Genomic DNA, 25,066 nt, shown 5'->3' with positions numbered 1-25,066 from the left:
TTCTTTTCTTTTTGATTCTATCATTTTTCTGTTTTTTAATTCATTTATTTATGCTCTAATCTTCATTATTTCATTTCTTCTGGTGACTCTAGTCTTACTTTTGTAGTCTTTTTCTTATTGTTGGAGATGTTCGGTTAATGTATTGATTTTTATTATTTTCTCTTTTTAGATGTGTGCATTTATTGCTATAAATTATCCTCTAAGCTTTTGCTGTATCCCAAAGGTTTTAGTATGTTGTGTTTTTGTTCTCATTTGATACAAAGAAATTTTTTTAAATTTTTGGTTTTCTATGTGTTCTATTACCCAGTAGCTTTTAAGCAGGGCATTTATCAGTTAATTTTATTTTGTTTCCTTGATCTTCCTATTGTTGATTTCTGATTTTATAGCATTAAGATCTGAAAAGATAGTTTGTAGTTTTTAGTTGTTTTTATGTTTATTTATTCTTGCTTTGTAACCTAACATATGGTCCATTCTGAAGAATGTTCCATGTGCACTGGAAAAGAATGTGTATTTTGCAGTTGTTTTTTTTTTTTTTTTTAGTGTTCTGTATGAATCTATGAGATCAATTTGATTGATAGTGTTGTTTAGTTCCTCTGTGTCTTTTTGAGTTTCTTTCTAGTTTTTCTGTACTTTTTTGAAAATCTTCTACTATTATTTATAGTTGTCTCTTTCTTCAATTCTGTTAGAGTTTGATTTATGTATTTTGAAGCTCTTTCAATGGGAGCATAGATATTTATTATGGTTATGTCATCTGTCCAACTGACCCTTTGATTGTGTGATAGCATCCTTCTTTGTCTGTTGTGTACTTTTGCATTAAAGTCTATTTTATTAGAAATTAATACTGCCACTCCTGCTTATTTTTGATTGCCATTAGCCTGATACATTTTTTTACATTATTTAACTTTTAATCTCTGTTTTTCTTTGTGTTTAAGATGAGTCTCTTTTAGACAGCATATTAAAGGATCCTATTTTCTTATCGATTCCACTACTCTCTGTCTCTTGACTGGTGCATTATATTTATTGACATTCAGTGTAATTATTAATAGGTATGACCTGGTGTGGTGCTGTGGGCTAATGCGACAGACTGCAAAGTTGTTTGAACTGTAAGGTCAGTGGTTCAAGCTCACCAGCTGCTCCTTGGAAACCCTATACAGGGTCGCTGTGGGTCAGAATTGACTTGATGGCACTTAACAACAACAACAAAATGAATTGATTGGAGTCATTTCGCTGTGTGGTGTGTGTGTGTGGTACTTCTGGTTTCTTCATTCTGCATGTTTTCCGTGGCTAAATTCATGTTTTATGCATATTTTATTGTCAATTTTTTCATGGTTTTAATGTTTGCAAAATCTCCACGGATTTTCATTTTCATGGTTTGATGTGAAGATAAAGTTTATTTGAGGTTACCCAGTGATTTATTAATGGCTTCCCTATTTTAAAGCAGTCTTTTTAAATCTAAAATTTACTTGACTTCCTCATCATTTGGAATTCTGTAACTATACTTTTCCCTCTTTTTCCTTTGTAATTGTCTTCATTATATATTGATATCTCTGATTCCCTACTTTCAGTCTTATAAGTTATATGATTTTTAGTTTGTAGTTTTTTTCTTTCAGACTTTTGTATATGTCTCCCCATTACTTTTATAATTAGTTTTGCTTGCATGATTTTTACTGAGAAATCAATGTTTAAGCTTATTGTTTTCCTTTTTAGGTAATGATTTTTCCCAAGCTGTTTTCAGGATTCCTTCCTTGTCTTTGATTTTGGAAGTTTGATTATATGTCTTGGTGATTTTCTTTCGGGGTTTATCCTGCCTGGTGTTCAGTCAGTTTCTTGGATACTTATCTTTTCATCTTTCATGATGTTTGGGAAATTTTCTTCCAACAGCTCTTTGACTATGTTTTCTGTGCATTTTTTATTCTGCATTCCAGTTCTGTTAAAACTTCTGTTGGCTGAAGTGTCTTAGCAGCACATTCTGTTCAAGGTCACTGCTGACAAAATTTGGACTGATACTAGAAGGAATGGTAAAAATTTATTTTAAAAAGTTGTTACTGGTGATGAGACATGCAGTCATCACTATGAGCCTGAGAGTAAATGGCAGAGTATGACTGGAAACATCCTCAATCTCCTATCAAGAAAAAGTTCAAAAGTCAACCATCAGCTGGAAAATTAATGTTTATAGTTTTCTGGGATTCTCAAGGACCAGTATTGGAACACTATCAGGAAAAAGATTCAACAATCAACAGTGCTCATTACAGTGAGATGCTCACTGAAGAGCTGAAGCCTAAACTTTGGATTAAATGCATAACAATGCACATCTGCACACCTCTGCCCACACTGTTGACAGTGTGAAAACACTTTCTTTTGAGGTGTTAAAGCATTCTCCCTATAGTTCTGGTTTTGTTCCATTGGACTTTCACCTGTTTGGTCTCCTGAAAGCAGCCCTTCAAGGATGAAGATTCACCTCTGATGAAGAAGTGAAGACAGCTTTGCATTTTTAAAGAAGGGAACATGAAAGCTTATTGACAGATGGACAAAGGGTATTGAAAATCAAGGGGATTACGTTAAAAAATACTTGTCTTTTCTAAAAGTTGATGGAAATAAATTCTACAGCCAGAGTACAGATAATTTTTGACTCACCCTCCTACATTTTGCAGTGGAAACAGTATATTCAGAAGATCGGTCTAGAGACATATAACAAGCTTAAGTAAATTTGATGAACAGGGGTCCAGAGTCCCCATGTAACCTATACCTATACCTCTGATCTTACGGAATAGGAAGGAGGATAACTAAAACCAACTGACAGAAAAGGAAAAAATTCTGACCTGGTTGACAGACAGTGGATTACTTGGCACTAGCAGGATACAGACCTCAGTTACATCGACCCTAAATGACCCTGAGTGAAAAAAATCCTCACAGTGGGTACAGCTACAGCAGTATACTTGATAATGCATTTCATATGGTGTATGAGACACAATAATAACAAAGTCCAAAAGTGGGAATTCTCTTCGACTTGCAAATTTTAGAAACACTCCATTTAAACAATTATTACATTAAATAGAAAATATAATTCAAAATTGTAGCATTTGCAGTAAATTATAAATTAAGTAATAACCATCAATATTTATATCAATAAAAGTCAAATATTAAAATAAAATAAAACTAAAAAAGATGGGAAAGGAATGACAAAATAACGTAAAAGGGAACAGGAAACACATAGATATAGAACCAGAACTTAAGGAGTTCTCTTAATTTTAAACCATATTACAAATTAATCAAAATGCTTGTTATTTGAAAAGAACATAAACAAAATATATAGATTATACCTATCAAGAAGAATAGGAAGGACACCAAGTTATACAAAATAATATACAAAACAAAAGGGAAACACATTAAAACTAAGGAAATTAAAATCAAATAAAATTATGCTGTGCAACTCTAGGAGCCTTGGTGTAGCACTGTTGGGCTGCTAAAATGTAAGGTTGGCAGTTCAAACCCACCAGCCACTCCTTAGTAACCCTATACAGGGTCACTTTCAGTTGGAACTGATTTGAAAGCACTTAACAACAACATAGCGTAATAGGATTCCTGGTGTTGTGTAATAGGATAAGCACTGGACTGCTAACCTCAAGATTTATGGTTCAAAACCACCAGCCACTCCTTGGAAACCGTATATAGGATCACGATGAGTCGGAAGTGATTTGACAATACTTAACAACAGCAACAAAATAGCATAAGAGTCCTAGTGTGGCGCTGTAGGATATGCACTGGACTGCTAACCCCAAGATTGATGGTTCAAACCCACCAGCCATTCCTTGGAAACCCTATACAACTTTCCTTTGAGTCAGAATGACTTGATGGCATTTAACAACAACATGACTGTTTTTACACTAAAATAGCAGAATTGAGTGTTGTAATAGAAATTGTAGGGCCAAGAAAGCCTAGAGTATTTACTGCCAGGCTCTTTTCAGAAAAACTTACCAATTTATATTTTGAGTATACTTTAAAAAAATGAGACATTTTCAAATTGTTTTTATGAATCAATTATAGGATAAAGATTACATAAAAATAATTGTTGCTGTTGAGTGTTGTCGAGTCAGTTCCGACTCATGGCAATCCTGTATAGGGTTTCTGAGGAGTGGCTGGTGAGTTTGAACTGCCAACCTTGTGGTTTAAACCAATCTTGGGGTCCTGTGCTTATCCTACAGTGCCACACCAGACTCCACATAAAAATAATACCACAGATTTATTGAACTTACTCAAACTAATGGGAAATTTTTACATAACATATTAATATACAAAATTCAATAGCACATTAAAAACAACAGCAATGCTTTGTGAAAAATGGTGTTTCATTCCAGGAGTACAAGGATAATACTATTAGAAAATTTATTAACAGCACCAACAAGAAAGGGGAAATTATTAAATTATTAAACTGCTGACCTTGCTGTTCAAGCTGACTTTGATGCAGCGCATTAACCCACAGTACCACACCAGGATTCCACAGACTCCTTCAATACAACAAGTTGAGGTTTGAATTTTTCCTTTAATTCCTTCAGCTTGAGAAGTGATAAGAGTGTTCTTCCCTTTTGGTTTTCTAACTCCAGGTCTTTGCACATTTCATTATAATATTTGTCTTTGTCTTTGCAAGCTGACCTTTGAAATATTCTATTCAGCTTTTCTACCTCCTTACTTCTTCCATCTGCTTTAGCATCTCTACGCTGGAGAGCAAGTTTCAGATTCTCTTCTGGCATCCATTTAGGTCTTTTCCTGTTTTGTTGTCTTAATGACATTTTGTTTTCCTGTATGATGTTCTTGAACTCATCCCACAACTCTTCTGGTCTTCGGTCTTTAGTATATGATGCATCAAATCTTTCCTTCAGCTCATCTCTAAATTCAGGTGGGATATGTTCAAGTCATATTTTAGCTCTCATTGACTTGTTTTAACTTTCTTCAGCTTCAGCCTGAATTTGCATATGAGCAATTGATGGGTCTGTTCCACAGTCTGCCACTGACCTGTGTTTGCTAATGATATTGAACTTTTCCATGGTCTCTTTCCAGAAATGTAGTAAATTTGATTTCTGCATATTCCATCTGGTGAGGTCCATGTGCATAGTCATCTTTTATGTTGTTTAAAAAGGTATTTGCAATGAAGAAGTCATTGCTTTTGCAAAATTCTGTCATGCCATCTCCAGCATCATTTCTATCACCAAAGCCAGTTTTCTTTTCTACTTATTGATCCTTCCTCTTTGTTTCCAGCCTTTGCATTCCAATCTCTAGTAATGATTAATACATCTTGATTGCATGTTTGACCAGTTTCAGACTGAAAAATTTGGTAGAATTCTTCAATTTCATTATCTCTGCCTTTACTGGTTGGTACGTAAATATGAATAACAGTGGTATTAACTGGTATTCCTCGTAGGCATATGGATATTATCCAATCACAGACAGAGTTTTACTTCATGACCAATTGTTGTTGTTAAGTGCCGTGGAGTCAATTCCAACCCATAGCAATCCTGTATAGGGTTTCCAAGGAGCAACTGGTGAGCTTGAACCACCGACCATGCAGTTCAAATGACTTTGTAGTCTGACGCTTTAGCCCACATCATCACACCAGTACTCCGACCAATGTTGATATTTTCTTTTTAATGATGAATATGATGCCATTCCTCTTTAATTTGTCATTCCTGGCTCACCATTTCATGTTCCAATTATTAATGGATGTTTACAGCTGTTTAGGCATCCTGGTGTGGTGCTGTGGGTTAATGTGCCAGACTGCAAAATCATTTGAACTGCAAGGTCAGTGGTTTAATCTCACCAGCTGCTCCTTGGAAACCCTATACAGGGCTGCTATGGGTAGGAACTGACTCATCGGCACTTAATATAACAATAACAACAATAGCTGTTTCACTTCTTTTTAGTTTTGCCCCATCAGCAAGTGAAGGTCCCATGGGCTTTACTCTATTTGCATCATCACAGTGAACTCTATTTTGAGGAGGCAGCTCTTCCCTAGTCGGATTTTGATTGCCTTCCAACCTGAGGGGCTCATCTTTTGTCATTATATCTGACAATGTTCTGGTGCTCTTCATCATGTTTCAATATTCAGTAATCTGGGACTGACATTGTTCCACTGCTATATTCTAAGGTTTTCAGTGACTAAATATTCAGAAGTAGCCCATCTCTCCTTTTTCCTAGTCTATCTTTGTCTGGAAGCTCATCGAAACCTGTCCACCATGGGTGATCCTGCTGGTATTTAAACTACCCATGGCATAGCTTCAAGAATCACAGCAACTCACAACCCACCACAGTACGACAAACTGACAGAAAAGTGTGGCTTCAGAAAGTTCATGGAAAGATGAAATTAAAAGATAGTAGGATTTTTCTACAAACTTGTTGATGCCTACTCATATAGTACATTACACTTAATACCCGAAGAGCACGCATTATTTTCATGTGCATACTGACTAATTACCAAAAATTTTCCAGTTGCTGAACCATAAAGCATGCCTCAACAAATTCCAGATGATTCCACTGTTGTAAACATTCTAGGGTGTTTTAACCAATACAGTTAGAAAAGTACAATTAGAGACATGAAAACTGGAACATAAGTAAAATCATCTCTATTTTCAATTAGATGGTAACATACCTAGAATGCCTAAGAAGAACGAAGTGACCATAATAAAGAATTTAAAAGTTAGAAGGCAGCATACTAAAATCCAAGTATGGAATAAAACATTCTTAGGAAAGAATTGAAGATGAGATTCCATATAAATAGCAACTATAAAGTCAAAATTAGATTTAAAATTAACAAGAAAAGGTACACGTGGGAAACTTTGAAACTTCATTAAAGAAGTGTGTTTTAATAATAAAAAGGTATGCTTTGGTATTGGATAAAATAGCTCATTTTTTTCTTCTGTTGACCGAGGTTTATCTTTTTCCTTACCTTTTAAAGTTGAATGCTTAGATCATTAAATAACTTTGAAGTTTTTCTTCTTTTCATGTGCATTTATAAAACTGTAAATTTCCCTTTTGTTGAAGATTCCACTTAGGGCCCCAAAGTTTCAACATGAGACATTTTTTATTGTTTCTATTTTATGTATTTCTTTATAATTTCCTCTTTGTTAATTATTTAGGAGTATGTTTTTTAGTTTATAAAATAGTGTATTTTTAATTGTGTTGCACTGTTACTAGGGAACATTGTTGTTGTTGTTAAGTACCATTGAGTTGGTTCCAACTCATAGCAATCCTGTATAGGATTTCCAAGGAGTGCTGGTGAGTTTGAACTGCTGACCTTGAGGTTCAAACTGACAGTTTGGCCCATTGCTTACCCTATAGCGCCACACTAGGACTCTGTATCTTTGATTTTCATGCTTTGACATTTAATAATGTTTATCAGATACTTATTTGTATGGCTGCTTTGATAGGAGCTGTTGATTTGTTGTTGTTAAGTGGTTTCAAATTGGTTTGGACTCATAGAAACCCTGTATAGGGTTCCCAAGGAGCAGCTGGTGGGGTTGAACCACTGACCTTGTGGTTAGTAGTCCAATGCATATCCTACAGCACCATACCAGGAGTCCAAGTGATGCATGGTGCTGCCATCAATCATGATTGTGGGAGGAGGCTGCTTTGTTTCCTGTTACCTAAGTAGAGTCCTGGTGTGGTGCTGTAGGATAAGCACTTGACAACAATGTTGGTTTCAACTGCAAGGTTGGTGTTTTAAGCTTACCAGATAGATGCTCCATGGAAACCCTATACAAGGTTGCTATGACTTGGAATCAACTCAGCGGCACTTCACAACAACAACATATAGTAATGAGCAAGCTACTTCTTTGCCTTCATGACCCTTATATTTTGAAAGACAGATTTTTAAAAACAGTATATGAGGATACTTAGAACTGTTTTTGGAAAAAATTCATTATCTTTTTATTATATTTTCCCATGAGATTTTTGAAGTACACAATCAAAAAGCAAACCCATTGCCATGGATTCTATTCCAACTCATAACTTCCCTAAAGGAGAGAGGTGGAAGGGCTTCCAAAGGTGGAATCTTTATGGAAGCAGACTGCCACATGTTTTTCTTACAGAGCTGCTGTTGAGTTCTAACTGGTGACTTTAGGTTATCAACCAAGTGCTTAACCAGTGTACCACCAGGGTTTATCACAATATGATTATTTATTTTTAAAAATATAAATCATGTAGTGAAAAATACTATTAAAAACCAAAACCAAACCTTCGAATTGGTTCCAATTCATAGCTACTCCTCCGGAGAGTTTCCAAGGCTGTAAGCGTAGTGGTTATGAATAGGGCTGCTAACCTCGGTAATCAGTTCTAAATTACCAGCTGTTCTGTGGGAGAAAGATGAGGCTTTCTGCTCCCGTAAAGATTTACAGCCTTGGAAACCCTGTACAGGGTCACTATGAGTCGGAACTGACTCCACGGCACATAACAACAACAACAACAAATCTTTATAGGAGCCAGATTTTTCTTTCTCCCTCAGAGCAGCTGGTAAGTTTGAACTGCCATCCTTGCAGTTAGCAGTCCAGTGCTTATCTTACAGCACTGCCAGGACTCCATAAGTAACATAAAAGAGAAAATGACAGTGTTATCTGAAGGAGTGCTTTCTTAGATAAGATGGCCAGTGAAAGCTTAATATGTGAGTTTGTATGTGAAAGTAGTGAGTGAGGAAGCCTTGGAAAAGTCAAGCATAAGTGATTTCTAGTACATTTTTCATTTTTGTATATCCTATATAATTATCTCGGTAATATATGACATTTTGAGGCTTAGTGTTTTTTATTTTGTGATTTACTAGGGCTATTACTAGAAATGTTTTAGAGCATAACAACTTTTATTTTTCAGAATTTTCTCTCTTAAAAAAAAAAGTAATGTTTTAAATATGATTTTATTACATCTTGGGGCACATATTTTAGAAGGTTATGAATGAGTAATATAGCCTTCTAAATATGAGCCCCAAGTTGCAATAAAATCATATTTTAAAACACTACTATATATTTTTAAATTTATTATTTCATTTATTTATTTTATTATCTTATTTATTATTCATTTGTGGAGTCCTGGTGTGGTGCTGTGTGCTAATGCTCTGGACTGCAAAGTCAGTTTGAACTGCAAGGTCAGTGTTTCAAGCTCACCAGCTGCTCCTCAGAAACCCTATAGAGGGTCACTATGAATCAAACTGGCTCTACAGCACTTAACAATGATAATTCTTCATTCTTTTGCTTACATGAGATCAGACCTATACATCTTTTTCTCAAAGTCTCACAACCTATAGAAATTGGTTTTGCTGTTTCATTTTCTCTAATTTGTAAAAATTTACTAGAAGTTAAAGCAGATGTATTACTACAGTGTTTATGGCTTTATAAAAATAATTTTAATTTTAAGGAATATTCATTAAAGTTATACTTAATGTTGACATTTTCTCAAGTCATGTATGCCATTTTCTTTATTTTACATTAGTACGAAAGCTCAAACATTTTTGTTAAATCATTTAAAAATATCTGTGTTTGGTTTAATAAAAAAACATTTAAATACAAGGGAAATAGGAAGCCCCTCAGTGAGATGGATTGGCACAGTGGAGCAACAATGAGCTCAAACATAACAACAATTGACTGGGCAGTGTTACATCCTGTGGTGCAGAGGATCTCTATGAGTCGGAGTTAACTCAGTGGCACCGATCAACAACATACTTGATAGCTTTATTACCTGATATTTGAAATTCTATATATTTGCTGTTAAAAACTATTATCTGGTTTATTTCTTATTTTATGTTGTTGTTGTTAAGTGCCATCAAGTTGATTCCGACCCATAGCAAGCCTGTATAAGGTTTCCAAGGAGCTGGTGAGCTTGAACCACTGACCTTGCAGTTCAAATGACTCTGCAGTCTGACGCATTAGCCAACAGCACCACACGCTATTATAAAATGAGGTAAATAATAAGGTCTCAGGATGCTCATATTAGGATAAGTTATAATCACCAACATATTTTCTGTTTTGTGCATTGTTTTAGGAAATTACTGAAAGCATCTTTATTTAATATATAGAAGAACTTTCATCAGAGGACTACTACTAACTGATTTCAAGAAAATCATCTTCATGGACAAATCCATGAGAAATATCTTTTTTTTTTTAATTGGGCTACTTTTATTCTTCTTCCTTTTAACTAATGATAAATTAAAATAACTCAGAATTATATAACAGAAAAAAACCTTAGCATGACCAGCAGTGTTTGCCTAAATGACTGGGTCTTGGGTACATCCATCTTATAGCTGCTATCTTTTCTCAAATTCTCCTATTTTAAAAGGAAGACTATTTTTCTTTTTACTTTATTTACTAATTTAAAAAATAGATTGGGAAACAAATAACCATTTTTAATAATGTGAATCTCTAGAGTGCCTTTGTGAATTGCTGAGAGTTCATAAATGACCAGTTTGAAATTCTGGATTAAGTCAAAGAGAAAATAGTATTTTACATGTAGAAATTTGAAGCCAAATTTGTTGCAGTAATTTTCAGGTGCATATGACTTAATGTCATATACATTGTATATTTGACTTATTTCATCTTACTATTTTATTTGTATATTGTGTAATATGTGAGTACATTTGTATGCTTGCTCAAATCCTCTTTGAAATTAGGCAGAATTCACTGATAAATGTATATATTGAAGCCGAATTTATTGGTTAACTTTTTAAGTTTAGCAAACATATACATAGGCTCTATAAAACTTGATATTCTTAATAAAGCTGTACTGTGTAATATTATTTTACATGGTTTTAACATTAAACTTTATTGGAATACATTAAAGTTAATATTAGAATTAAGAAAAGTATTGTTCTAATGTCTTCCAGCTACTAATTGGTTATGAAAATGGTACTGTAGTACTCTGGGACTTGAAATCTAAAAGGGCAGAACTGAGAGTTTATTATGATGAGGTAAGTTACTTTTATTGAAATATTTTAAAGGGCTTTGAGACTTTATTCCTGTTTCTTACCTTTAAACCTATAATATACCAACATTTTGTCTCTGGATAACTGCTTAGTTCTTATCTAGTGTCTTACACTTTCAGTATTTACATTCTGAGTCTGGGGTCTTCTGAGTGGAAACTTTGCCTCAGTTGACTATTTCTGGGCCCTGCTTGGCATTTTTGATACTTTGGTGCCTGTTATAGATAATTGCACCCCAAAATTTGTCTCAATTCCTTTTTTTTAATTTTGAAGGCTATATGCTTGTGTTTTACCTCACTGGTATTACATTTCTAAAGACACTATTCACAGCTTCCTTAGAAAATTTATTTCCTATGGTAGAAATCTTAAGTGGCCAGTTTGAAAGGCTTTACAATATTTCTTAGAATAAAGAGAGGTTTTGTGAATAATAACACCTACTAATCAGTGTCAATTAGATCTTGAAGTAATTTTATTGTATGTAATTGAGACTTGATTATGTTTTCATTTAGGGGAAATAATGAGCTGTTATTTGTCAAGGGATACTCTCTGAGGTGGCATTTCAGTTGTTCAGAGATTGATTTCAGGCCATTAATTATATCCCCTTTCAGAAGAGGCTAATGTGAACACTGAGACTGGAAGCAAAAACAGAGAAAGTGGAGTTACTCTTGTAGCCCTGGAAATAAACATGAACATTTATGTGCTCAATTAAAATTTTTAAATGGTGGGAGTGGGGAGAGACAGGAGGAAAATACAGATTTAAAATTTCTATTTAGTAACATTCATATGGGAATTGTGCCAAAGCATTTAAGGCAGCACTGATAAAGACCAGGAGAAAAAGTAAACTAAAAACCCAAATCATTTCTTTTTGAACACTTCCTTTTGAAATAGAATGAAAAATATCACCAAATGAACCTCTAGTTACTCTAGGATACTTTGTGTACCCCTTTCTATTCCTTCACAGTAAAAGTTTTTAATATTGTTTTGGTGCTTAGATATAAGCCTTCAGCTATCTCATAAACTCCACAGTTCATTTCTTAGTAGTTCTGGAAAACTAAGATTTTCCTGTGCATGCAAGGTCATTATCATAGTGGTAAAGAGCTCAAAAGTCAATGATGGAGCAACTGAATAATTTCATTATGACTGGTGAAACATAATCTGGCAAGTGGTATTATATGATTATGTTCTTCATGGTAAACTTCTAGGGCATTTTGAGTCACAAAGAAGAAGGTGCTATGGAAGTAGTCATTATTTTCTTTGTGTTAAATATACAATGCATAAAGATGGCCATAAGCTAGATGAGAATTCACATATAATGTGAGTGTTTACCCAGATGAACTGAAAGTAGACCAGCTAAAAAGGAAATGCAGAGAGAGATGACAAAACAGCAATTCTTCCAGTGGTTTTAAGAAAGTATGAGGAGACGGGTTTGATGGTGGATAGGGTAGAGGTGCAGTGAAGTTCTCTGTCAGCAGTAACCTAGAGTACCAGGTGTAGCGGGTTCAGGGGAGAGCTCCAAAACTCTGAACCATGTATGTAGGAATATTTACATAGGTTGAAGGCTTTTAGCTAGTGGAACTTGTAGTGGAAGCAAGAAATCTCATACTTTTGAATCTGCTGGGCTCAGCAGCCCAGAGCCTACAACTTGGGCAAGACCAAACAGCAAGACCAAGCGGGGGAGCAAGCAGACCCACCACAGATTAATGCCTGTGGGGACCTTAGAGACAAAGGTGGAAAATATTCTTTGTTTGTTTTGTTCTAATTTTTGTTGTTGTTATCTGTTCATTGTCCTCTTGCTGTCTGTGCACCTCCATTCTGGTGATTAGAGGAGGTGCCTAAGTGATTGGACACCCCCCACCCTCAGAGGGTTCTTCTAACAAGCATGCGCACAGATCCTCTCAGCGATTAAAGCGCCATTCTCCCGCTTAAAACCAACCAGCAGTGCAAAATGGCCACAACCATCCCTGAATGGTTTATTAAAAGGGAAAAGGCCAGACCAGGGATTATAGAGTGGGAGAGAGTTTAAAAACAAAACAGTCTGAAAATTAAATCCTGAGGTATAGCATAACAAGCAACAGTGGCATCTTGAAATTTATCAGGAGGCCTTGAAAGCAAGAAGCTGAAAGATGATATTAAAGTCATAATCAGACATTTTATCTTTTTTTTTTGTCTCAGACATTTTATCTTGTTTCTGGACATGTGCTGTTATCCAATCTGGTTTGTTTTTTTGTTTTTTTTTTGCTTGGTTCCCTGTTTTACCTGTAGGGGGCTCTTTCTCTCCCTATATTACCCAAGAAGAGACAGCAATTACTGCCATATAGTCAAGCTACAGTCACACCATATAAAACCCCACAATCCAGGCAAGAACCAGTACTAACTGCCATACATGAGGGAGGCAGACAACACCTGTGAAAGTTACGCTGAGTTAAGCAATGGGAAGATTGAAAAGGGAAGCCACTTCCTGGTCACATCTACCTGGAAGCAATCACAAAGTATAAAAATACCAAAACACACATACAATTAAGTATTAAGGCCACAGCTAAACCACTAAACTTTTCCAAGAAGTAAAAACATATGACCATAACAGCACATGTCCAGAAACAAGATAAAATGTTTGAGACAAAAAACATAGAGGAGGTAGACCTAGACTCCATTATGGAAGGAGGGCAGACCTTGGAAATGCCTGAGAAGGGATTCAGAAAAATGATTATAAAATGTTTCAAAACACTTTACAATGGAATTGAGAAAAATAGGAAGTCAGGAAAGTGTTATAGTAACAAATAAGATAGATACAGCATTGGAAACAATTCAAAACCTACAGAAATAGGTCCAAACAATTAATAATAGAATATCAGAAATAGACAATACACTGAAAGGGCAAAGGAGTAGAATTGAAGAGATGGAAGCCAGAACTAGTGAGCTGGAAGACAAATCTCTCAATACTACAAACATAGAAGAACAAGCAGTAAAAAGGATATAAAAATCTGAAGGAGGTCTAAGATTCATGTTGGACAACATGAAGAGGAATAATTTAAGAATTATCAGTTTTCCGGAACAGGAAGAATCACACAAGTCCACAGAGTTGAAGAGCTGATGGAAGAAAATTTCTCTAACATCCTGAAAAGTGAAAACATAAGCATTCAAGAAGCTCAACAAACCCGAAGAAAGATAAACCCCAAAAGAAAATCACCAAGACATATCATAATCAAGCTCTCCAAAATCAAAGATAAGAAAGCAGCTAGGGAAAAGAGAAGCGTAACATACAAAGACAAGCAAGTCTGATTAAGTTCAGATCTCTCAGCAGAAACCATACAGGCAAGAAGGCAATGGGGAGATATGTATAAAAACCTGAAAGAAAATACTGTCAACCAAGAATCCTTTATCCAGCAAAGATAACAATCAAATGCGATGGTGTAATCAAAACATTCCAGGATAAACAGAAGCTAAGGGATTTTGTTAAAGCCAACCCTGTGCTACAAAATATCCTAAAGGGAGTTCTGTAGACTGAGCACCAACAAAAACAGACAACAACCAGAGATTGCCATATGGGGCAACACGACCCGGAACTCAGTCGACAAATGGAAGAGCTGAGAACAGAACAAAACTATAAGAACAAAAACAGAGGATCTGGGAACTCAGTCTACTATCAAAACAATTACAATGTGAAAGAAGGTAAACACATAGGAACAGAGATCGAGATGGTGAGAAGGTCAGGTAGATTACAGGATAAAATAGACTTCACTAAATAGAGGGAAAAGTTAATGAAATATAAGGTAACCTCAAAGAAAATTAACACTTCACAACATACCAAAAAAATAAAAATAAAAACTATGAGGAAACTACAAGAAAGAACACAAAAACCATGAACTCAGCACAGCAAGACATGAAGAACAAAGAAAGTAGCACCACTACAAAACAAACAAACAAACATAGTGGCAGCAATTAATCCATACCTACCAATAATTACGCTGAATGGAAATGGATTAAATGCACCAGTTAAGAGACGGAGGGTGGCAGAAAGGGTAAGAAAACAAGATCCTTCAATATGCTGTCTGCAAGAGACACACCTTACACACTGAGACAAAAGCAGATTAAAAGTCAAAGGATGGAAAAAAAAAATACCAAGCTAATGGCAATAAAAAATGAACAGGAGTGGCAGTACTAATCTCTGATAAAATAAACTTTAAGGCAAAACCCAGCATAATAGATAAAGATGGACATTATCTCATGATTAAAGGGATAATTAAACAAGATAACATAACCAAAATAAATATCTATGTGCCCAATGAAAGAGCTCCAAAATATATAAAGCAAACTCTAATAGATTTGAAGAAAGAAATAGAAGAGTCTACCATAATGTGGGTAATTTTAATATACTGCTTTCAAAAATGGATAGAACCACCAGAAAGAAACTTGACAAAGACACAGAGGAACTAAACAACACAATCAGACAACTGGACTTCATAGATGTGTACAGAGCATTCAACTAAACAACAGCACAATACACATTCTTTTCCAGTGCACATGGAACATTCTCCAGAGTAGACCATGTGTTAGTCCACAAAATAAACCTCCATAAATTTATAAATATCAAAATACTACAAAGCATCTTCTCAGACCACAATGCTATCAAATTAGAAATCAACAATAGGAAGACCAAGGAAATAAAGTCAAATACATGGAAACTGAATAACACCCTGCTGAAAAGCTACTTGATAGTAGAAGAAATAAAACGTGAACTCACAAAGTTCCTAGAAACAAGTGAGAGCAAAAACACAGCTGTGGGACACAGTGAGGGTGGTGCTGAGTGGACAGTTTATTGTGATAAATGCACACATCCAAAAAGAAGAAAGAACCAGAATTAACACATTAACACAGCATCTCCACCTATTAGAAACAGACCAACAGAGGTACCTATAGTCACCAAAAGAAAATAAATAATAAATACAAGAGCAGAAATAAATAAGATAGAAAACAGAAAAATTATAGAAAGAATCAACAGGACAAGAAACTTGTTTCTTTGAAAGGATTAATAAAATTGATAAACCATTGGCAAACCTAACAAAAGAAAAGAGGGAGAAGACACAAATAACATGCATTAGAAATCACATGGGCAATGTCACAATGGAACCAAAGGAAATCAAAAGGTTAATAACAGAATACTATGAAAAGTTGCACTCCCACAAATTTGAAAACTTAGAAGCGATGGATACATTTTTAGAAAAACATGACCTACCTAAACTTCACACAGAGTGAAATAGAAAACCTGAACAGACCCATAACAAAAGAATAAATTGATCAGATCATGAAAAAAAAATCCCAACCAAAAGAAGTCCAGGCCCATATGGCTTCAATGGTGAGTTTTACCAAATATTCAGGGAAGAGTTGTCAACAATTCTACTCAAATTATTCCAGAATATACAGGAGGATGGAAAACTTCCTAATACATTTTATGAAGCAAGCTTAACCATCATACCAAAACCAGGGAAGGATGCCACTAAGAAAGAAAATTATAGAAATATAGAAAAATGAACATAGATACAAAAATTCCCAGCAAAATCCTAGCCAACAGAATCCAGCAGCACATCAGAAAAATAATACATAATGATCAAGAGGAATTCATATCAGGATGGTTCAACATAGAAAGGATGGTTCAACATTAGAAAAACAATCAACGTAATCCACCATATAAATAAGGCAAAGGAAAAGAACCACATGATCATATTGATTGATGCAGAAAAGGCATTTGACAAAATCCAATATAAACACTCAACAAAGTAGGAATTGATGGGAAATTCTGAAGATAATTAATAGCACATATACAAAACCAACAGCCTACATTACTCTCAATGGAGAGAAACTGAAAGCCTTTCCTCTGCGAACAGGAACCAGACAAGGAGGCCCTTTGTCACCACTCCTATTCAATATTGTGCTGGAAGTCTTAGCCAGAGCTATATGGCAAGACAAGGAAATTTAAGGCATCCAAATTGTCAAAGAAGAAGTAAAACTCTCTATTTGCAGACAATATGATCCTATAGGAAGAAAACCCCAAACACTCAGTAAAAAAACTACTAGACCTCATTAAAGATTCAGCAAAGTGTCAGGGTATAAAATCAACATACAAAAATCAGTTGGATTCCTCTCTACCAACAATGACAGCACTTAAAAGGACATTAGGAAAGCAATACCATTTACAATAGCCTCCCAAAGGATGTAATATGTAGGAATAAATGTAACCAGAGAAGCAAAGGACCTATACAAAGAAAACTACAAAACACTACTATAAGAAACCAAAAGAGAGCTACAAAAATGGAAGAATGTACCATGATCCTGGATAGGAAGACTTAACATTGTGAAAATGTCAATAATGCCCAAAGAAATTTACACATATATTATAATCCCAATCCAGATTCCAACAATATTTTTCAAAGAGATGGAAAAAACGATTGCAAACTTTATATAGAAAGGTAAAAGACCCAGGATAAGCAAAGCACTGCTTAAGAAGAAGAATAAGGTGGGAAACTTCTCAATCTCTTATTTCTAAATTTATTTCATGGCTACAGTGGTCGAAACAGCTTGGTACTGGTACAAGGAAAGAGACAATGATCAATGGAACAGAATTGAGAATCCAGATATTGACCCATCCACATTCAGCAAACTGATTTTTGACAAAGTGCCTAAGTATATCACATGGGGAGGTGATAGTCTTTTTAACAGATGGTGCTGGCAGAACTGGAAAGCGATATGCAAAAGATTGAAACAAGACCTTTACCTCATGCCTTATACAAACCAATTCAGCATAGATTAAAGACCTAAATGTGAATCCCAGAATTATGAAGACCAACAATGAAAAAATAATGACAAATATGAGGGCTCTAATTTAGAACATACACAGACCACCAAACATTTTGAAAACTACACAAACAAAAGTAGACAAAATACATGGTTGGGACATATAAAAATAAAAAAAACGTATATGCATCAAAAGACTTCACCAAAAAAGTAAAAAGGGAACCCACTGAATGGAAAAAATATTTTGCCACGACGCATCAGACAAGGGACTAATTTCTACAATATATAGGAAACTACAACAACTCTACAAGAAAAAGACAAATAACTCAATTAATAAATGGGCACAGGACATGAATAGACACTTCACCAAGGAGGAATACGGGCAGCCAACAAACATATGAAGAAATGTTCATGATCATTAGGCATTACAGAGATGAAAATCAAAGCAACAATATGATATCATCTCACACCAGCAATATGCTCACCAATGTTCATAGCATTATTTACAATAGCAAAAAGATGGAGATAACCTAAGTGCCCTTCAATTGAAGAATAACAAACTGTGGTACATATCCACAACGGAATATTACGCTACCTTGAAGAACAACAAGGAAGCTGCAAGCCACCACATAACATGGATGAACCTTGAAGACACTATGTTGAGTGAAATTAGTCAGTCACAAAAGGAGAAATACTGTATAGGACCACTATTGTAAAAGACTAAGAAAAAGAACCCATACTAAAAGGGGTGGGGGGGCCCTCTTTGCTGGTTATTGGGATAAGGGGGATGGGATGAGAGGAGGGAGGGGAAGGTGGAGCATGGGGCAGGGAATAGTCACAGGATAGAGTGGGTGCTGTGGAGGGGGCAGTACACAAGAAAAGGGGGAGGGGAATGGAATAACAAGTTGGATGGGAGGACAGTTAGGCAGGTTTGCATGGGCTAAGTGGGACATTGGTAAATAATGATGTATGCACAACCTTGGAACAACAGGGCTGTGGGATATAAGGATTGAAGCATGGTTTGAATGGGTAAAAGGGGGGAAATAATGTTAGGATGCTTGGCTGTCTTTTGAATCTTGGTTTCCTTTGCATACCATTGTAAAATAGACTTTTGGGGGGGGGGGCAGAAAAAGGAATAACCAGAATTATCACCATAGAAAGCTTGTTAAATCTATCTTCTGCCTATAACTGATTGTTGTTGCTAAGTGCCGTTAAGTCGGTTCAGACCCATAGGAACCCTGTATAGGGTTTCTGAGGAGCGGCTGGTGAGCTAGAGCTGCCTATCTTGCAGTTCAGATGGCTTTGCAGTCTTCCACATTAACCCACAGTGCCACACCAGGACTCCTGGAATACTTAAAATGGGGCTACAACTTGTGGAGGAGAAGGAGCCTTCTTGCGGAGACTCTGCATTGCATAAGACCATCAGTGGAATCCTAAACCCTATCCAGAATCTTCTGAGATGGGAAATCTGCACTTGAAAGGACATGCAGACCAGCCTGGAGTGACTAGAAGACAGAAAATATTTCTTGAAAGAAAGACCAACAAGAAAAATCAAAAACAATAATGGCAGTCTGATTGACTATTACAACAACAAGCTAGTTGCTAACCCAGGAGACATCAAGACAAGTTGTCCGGTCCCTCAGGGCAACCCCCCTTCCTTAAGACTAAGACTTAAGGGGAATACACGAGCAGACATGTGGTCTGGCTGGTGATTACGTTGGTCACCAATAAAGGGAAATGAGGGGAAAAACAGCAGTGAAGCTGTGAGCTAAGTCCTACCACGTTCAATAGACTCCTGTGAACCCCGGTGGGGACCTGGTTGGCCAGCAGTGTGACAAGACCTGGGGATGCCTGGGCCCAGAGTCAGTGACGTAGCCCCAGAGGACTAGTGTGGAGAGTGAAGTGTCCCACTGATAAGAAGTGAAGTCATATGCACAAGAACACCCACACTTGCAGATAATGCCCATTTGACTTGGCTTCAATGGCTGGATGATCAGAACTCAACTAGAAGAAGAAAGAAGAGGAATAAAAGAGTAATCTGATACAATTTGATGAACTTGACCTACACTTAAGGATGCAGTAGCTCAAAAGAGAGAACAAACCTTTACAGCGAGGATCATTCCCAACCCTCGGTACATAGGATAAACAGGAATGGGCAACTTGGACATTGGCTACCCAAAACGGGGGGAGGGGAAAGGCTACAAAGGCAAGAAATTACTGGCTTACAAGCTTTTAAGAGGGAGCCTTGATCCAGAGGGTTTAGGGGAAGGTAGACTCTCCACTGAGCGGTATCTAATCTGTCTGGGCGGGGCTGGTGAAAGGAAATGGGGTTAGGACTCTTGTGGTACAATAGTGAATCATTGCTATCAGGACTGACTGTGATGGTTGGAAATGTAAAAGTTGACTTTTTGTAGCAAAAGGAGGGGAGTGGTTGCCTTTGCAGTCCAGGAGCAGAGGTCCCTGGGGCCATCAAGGGAGAAGAGTAGAGTGTGGAACCTTACCCAGACAAGCAGTGATGCCTGAGATGGAGGCAGAGACAATGATGCGGAGAGATGGAGTGGCTGGGGACTCTATACCCCGAGAGGGAGAGGGTCTGTGTGCTGATGACCGAAGGGCAGGCTTGCAGGTTATACTCTTTGGTTGTTTGATGATGCTTGGAGGGGATTGTAATCATGGAAATGAAATGATATACAATAGGATGAATGTAAAGCTAATGTTCTCCCATGTAAACTATCAAATAATTCACAGTAAAACATGTTTTAAAAATGTATGAGAAACTTCTAATCTTAGTGTATAAAAGTAATTTTGCAGTAAAGTGTTTAGATTATGATTGGCAATTTATGGTAGTCATTAGAATAACGCAGTATGTTGTTGTTTGGTGCCATTGAGTCAGCACCAACTCATAGCGACCTTGTGCACAGCAGAACAAAACAATGTCCGATCCTGGGCCAACCTCACTACTGTTGCACACTTGAGTCCATTGATACTGCCATTTTTCAAGTCCTTCTTGCTGGGGGTCTTCCTCATTTTCTCTGAACCTCCACCTTACCAAACATGATAATCCTTCTCCAGCAACTGGTCCTTCCTGACAATATGTCCGAATTATGAGAGACGAAGTTTGGCCATCCTGGCCTCCAAGGAGCACTCTGGCTGCACTTCCACAAAATATTTTTAATTGTAATAATATTTAAAATAATGAATTATATTTTCTACCACTTGTCTGTTAGCTTGTCATACTGTGGTAGTTTCATGTTGCTGTGATGCTGGAAGCTATGCCACCAGTATTTTAAATACCAGCAAGATCACCCATGGTGGACAGATTTCAGCAGCACTTTCAGACTAAGACAGACTAGGAATTAGAGCTGGACTACTTCTAAATGGTTAGTCACTGAAAACTTTATGAATAGCAGTGGAAATTGTCAGATACAGTTTTAGAAGGTGAAAATATTATTAATAATAGAAAAACACTATCAGATACAGTGCCAGAAGATGAGTCCCTCAGGTTGGAAGGCACTCAAAATATGACTGAGGAAGATCTGCCTCTTCAAAACAGAGTTGGTCATCATGATATGGATGGAACAGTGCTTTGGGGACCATCATTTGCTTATGTGGTGCAATTCCAAATAAGGAGAAACAGCTACAAACAGCCATTAATGATCAGAACATGGAATGTACGAAGTATAAACCTAGGAAATTTAGAAGCTGTCAAAATAAATGGAACACATAAAGATAGATATTCTAGGCATTAGTGAACTGAAATGGATTGGTATTGGCCATTTTGAATCAGATAATCATGGTTTATTATGCTGGGAACAACAAATTCATGGGAAATGTCACATTTATAGTTAAAAAGAAATTTCAAGGTCTGTCTTGAAGTGCAGTGTCCTCTGTGATAGGATAATATTGATACACCTAGCATTTTAGGATAAGCATGGACTGCTAGTGACGAGATCAGCAGCTTAAACCCATCCAACAATAAGGAGGACCAGCTAATACCAATATTAATATTCAAATTTATGTACCAACCACTAATGATGAAATTGAAGAATTTTACCAATTTCTTTAGTCTGAAATTGATCAAACATGCAATCAAGGTGTATTGATAATTGCTGGTGATTGGAATATGACAGAAACAAAGAGGAAGTATCACTTGTTGGAAAATATGATCTTGGTGATAGGAATGATGATGCTGGAGGCTACATGATCGAGACAAATGACTTACTCATTGCAAATATCTTCTTTAAACAACATATACACATAACCATCACCAAATGGAATATATGGGAATCAAATCAAATTGACTACATCTGTAAGAAAAAACAGTGGGACACTCAGGGTAATCATCCCAAAACAAGGCCAGGTGCCCCTGTGGAACCTATCAATTGCTTATATGCAAATGTAAATTCCTTATATGCAAATTCAGGCTGAAGAAAATAAAAACAAGTTAATGAGAGCCAAAATATGACCTGGAATATATCTCACCTGAATTTAGAGACCATCTCAAGAATGGGTTTGATGCATTAGATGCTAATGACTGAAGACCAGTAAAGTTGTGGGATGACATCAGCAACATCATACATGAAGAAAGCAAAAGATCCTTAAAAAAAAAAAACAAAACAAAACAGGAAAGGAAGACCAAACAGATCTCAGATGAGATTCTGAAACTTGCTCTCCAGCATAGAGATGCTAAAGTGAATGGAAGAAATAAAGAAGTCAATGAGCTGAACAGGAAATTTCAAAGGGCAACTTGAGATGACAAATTCAAGTATTATATTGAAATGTACAATGACCTGAAGTTAGAAAATCAAAAGGGAAGAACATGTTCAATATTTCTCAAGCTGAAAGAACTGAAAACAAGTTCAAACTTCAACTTGCAATATTGAAGGGCAAAATAATGAATGATGCAGAAAGCATCAAAAGAAGATGGAAGGTATACACAGAGGCACTGTACCAAAAAGAAATGATTGATGTCCACTCATTTCAAGAGATAGCAATTTCCTTAGAAGTCAGGATGGCGATATTTTGTCTCTCATACTTCGGATATGTTATTAGGAGAAACTAGTCACTAGAAAGGACATCATGCTTGATAAGGTGGAGGGTCAGCGAAAAAGAGGAAAATCCCCAATGAGATGCTTGGCACAGTGGCAGCAGCAATGGGCTCAAGTGTAACAGTAATTGTGAGGATGGCATAGGACTGAGCAGATTTTCATTTTGTTGTGCATAGGGTCGCTATGAGTCAGAGCCAACTGGATAGTACCTAACAAAAATAGTTAGTTATATTTTATTATTGGTACCTCTCTTATTGGTTGTAGTTATACATTAGCTTTGAGTGGTATGCCCTAAGTTTCTCAGTCTCTAAAGGCCTACTTTATCATGTGTAAATTGGAAAAATAATGTGTATTTAATAAGATTGAATGAGCTACATGCTTACCATAAGGTCTGGCATATAGTAAGCTTTCATATGTTGTTGTTAAGTGTCGTTGAATCTGTTCTGACTCAGCAACCTTATATAGGGTTTCAGAGGAATGACTGGTGGATTTGAACTGCCAACCTTGTGTTTCAAACCGATCTTGCAGTCTAGTGCTTATCCTACAGCACCATTTTATTTAAATTATTTTAAAATTGGATGCTTTAAATGGAAACACTTCTCCAGTTTGTTAAAAATTATCTTCTGAGTACCTTGACTATCTTCTATGTGGATAATCTTTCAAAGAGGGCTATAAGATACAGAAAGGATATAGATTTCAATCAAAAGTCTGGATTCTAATTTCTCCCTGTAATCTACAGGCTATACATAGGAAATTTGTATAACTTTTCTTCATTTAAAAAGATGAGATTTTATAGCCTTTTAGAATGTATAAAGGGATGAAGCAGCATGTAGTTGGATCTGTGTCAGAAAAATAATATATTTAAGTGTTATTACTATAAGAATTTTGTGTCTGAATATTACTGCTTTGGAGTAATTGAATGATGTATCTCTTTGTTTTTCTCTTGGTTGTTTTAACTTGTTATTCTGTTAGGCTATTCATTCAATTGATTGGCATCATGAAGGCAGACAGTTCATGTGCAGTCATTCAGATGGGAGTTTGACCTTGTGGAACCTGAAAAGTCCAAGTCGTCCTTTCCAGACCACAATTCCACATGGTAAGATGTGTACTTTCAAAATTAACAGATATTGGACATATACAGTGCCTTAATTAGAAGTAAAAAAGGTGATGAGTATTATTTTTGGTAGGGAGAGGTGCTTGAATACATCTTACAGGTTTTTCAGATTCCCACATTATATCTCAAATTTTCTGTACTTCTCTTTTTCATATTCTTGTAGTTTTCTTGCTTTTAAAGCTGTGCTTATTACTTAGAGCCCTTTTCAAACAAAATGTATTGTCAATGTACTTCAAACAGAAGATATAATATAGGAAATCTGGACAGTTTTAAGGATTGAGGAGCAAATGAGAGAATGGCATTATGTAGCTTGTGCTTTCATATTTAATTCATACAAATTCATACACTGTGTTAAGGCATGTTGTTTTCTAGCTTTTCCATGTATTTCCATGTCTACAGTTTGTTTCCACTAATTTATGAGGACTCTGTTTTGATTTTGTAGGTTGTATTTTATTACCTTCTGCATTGAAAAGGCATATTTAGGATTCATGCTGGATCTGTCTACCTTACTGAGCAAAATAAAAGTTCAAATATACGTTGTTTCTATTGCTAAATTCCTTCTAGTCAGTTCTGATTCATAGCAACCCTGAATAGAGTTTCTGAGGAGTGGCTGGTTCGTTTAAATTGCTGATCCTGTAGTTAGTAGTCCAGTGATTATCCTGTAGCACCACACCAGGATTCCATTCAAATACATGATATCTATAATTCACATGACCAAATTATTGTAGAAAATAATGGTGATTACCTAAGTTCCTGTTTAACTTAAACTGTTCACTGTAGGTTTTTTATAGAAAAGGAAAGTTAAAAAACAAAACCTAAAAGTTAATTAAGCACATTATATTTTGTCATTTCTGAGCATTTATTAACAGTGTCACATTTAGAAAATAGTGACATGTTTTCTATAGTGGGTGACCTATAAATCACAAAGTTTCTCAAAATTATTTCATCTTGTATTGGTATATATATATACACACACACACACTCTGATAGCGTAGTGGTTATGAATCAGGCTGCGAACCGGAAGGTCAGCAGTTCGAAACTACCAGCTGCTCCACGGGAGAAAGATGAGGCTCTCTGCTCCCGTAAAGATTTACAGCCTCAGAAACCCTGTACAAGGGTCACTATGAGTCAGAACCAACCCCACGGCACATAACAACAACAACATTA

At 36.1% G+C, this 25,066-nt stretch overlaps 1 protein-coding gene across 2 annotated transcripts in view; it reads left to right on the top strand.

Moving 5' to 3' along the window:
- Positions 1–25,066, top strand: part of STXBP5L (syntaxin binding protein 5-like) — a 526,662-nt gene that overhangs the window by 249,319 nt on the left and 252,277 nt on the right. For both annotated transcript variants that reach the window (XM_006864137.1, XM_006864138.1), the window contains exons 7-8: positions 10,853–10,936; positions 23,758–23,881. In XM_006864137.1, the coding sequence (XP_006864199.1) occupies positions 10,853–10,936; positions 23,758–23,881 (208 nt within the window). The remainder of the gene's footprint in view (positions 1–10,852; positions 10,937–23,757; positions 23,882–25,066) is intronic.

Source organism: Chrysochloris asiatica, unplaced genomic scaffold (genome assembly GCF_000296735.1).
Source record: "Chrysochloris asiatica unplaced genomic scaffold, ChrAsi1.0 scaffold00061, whole genome shotgun sequence".
Taxonomy (NCBI): domain Eukaryota; kingdom Metazoa; phylum Chordata; class Mammalia; order Afrosoricida; family Chrysochloridae; genus Chrysochloris; species Chrysochloris asiatica.
Note: the sequence above shows the minus strand (reverse complement) of the source record. Positions and strands in the feature narration are given on the sequence as shown.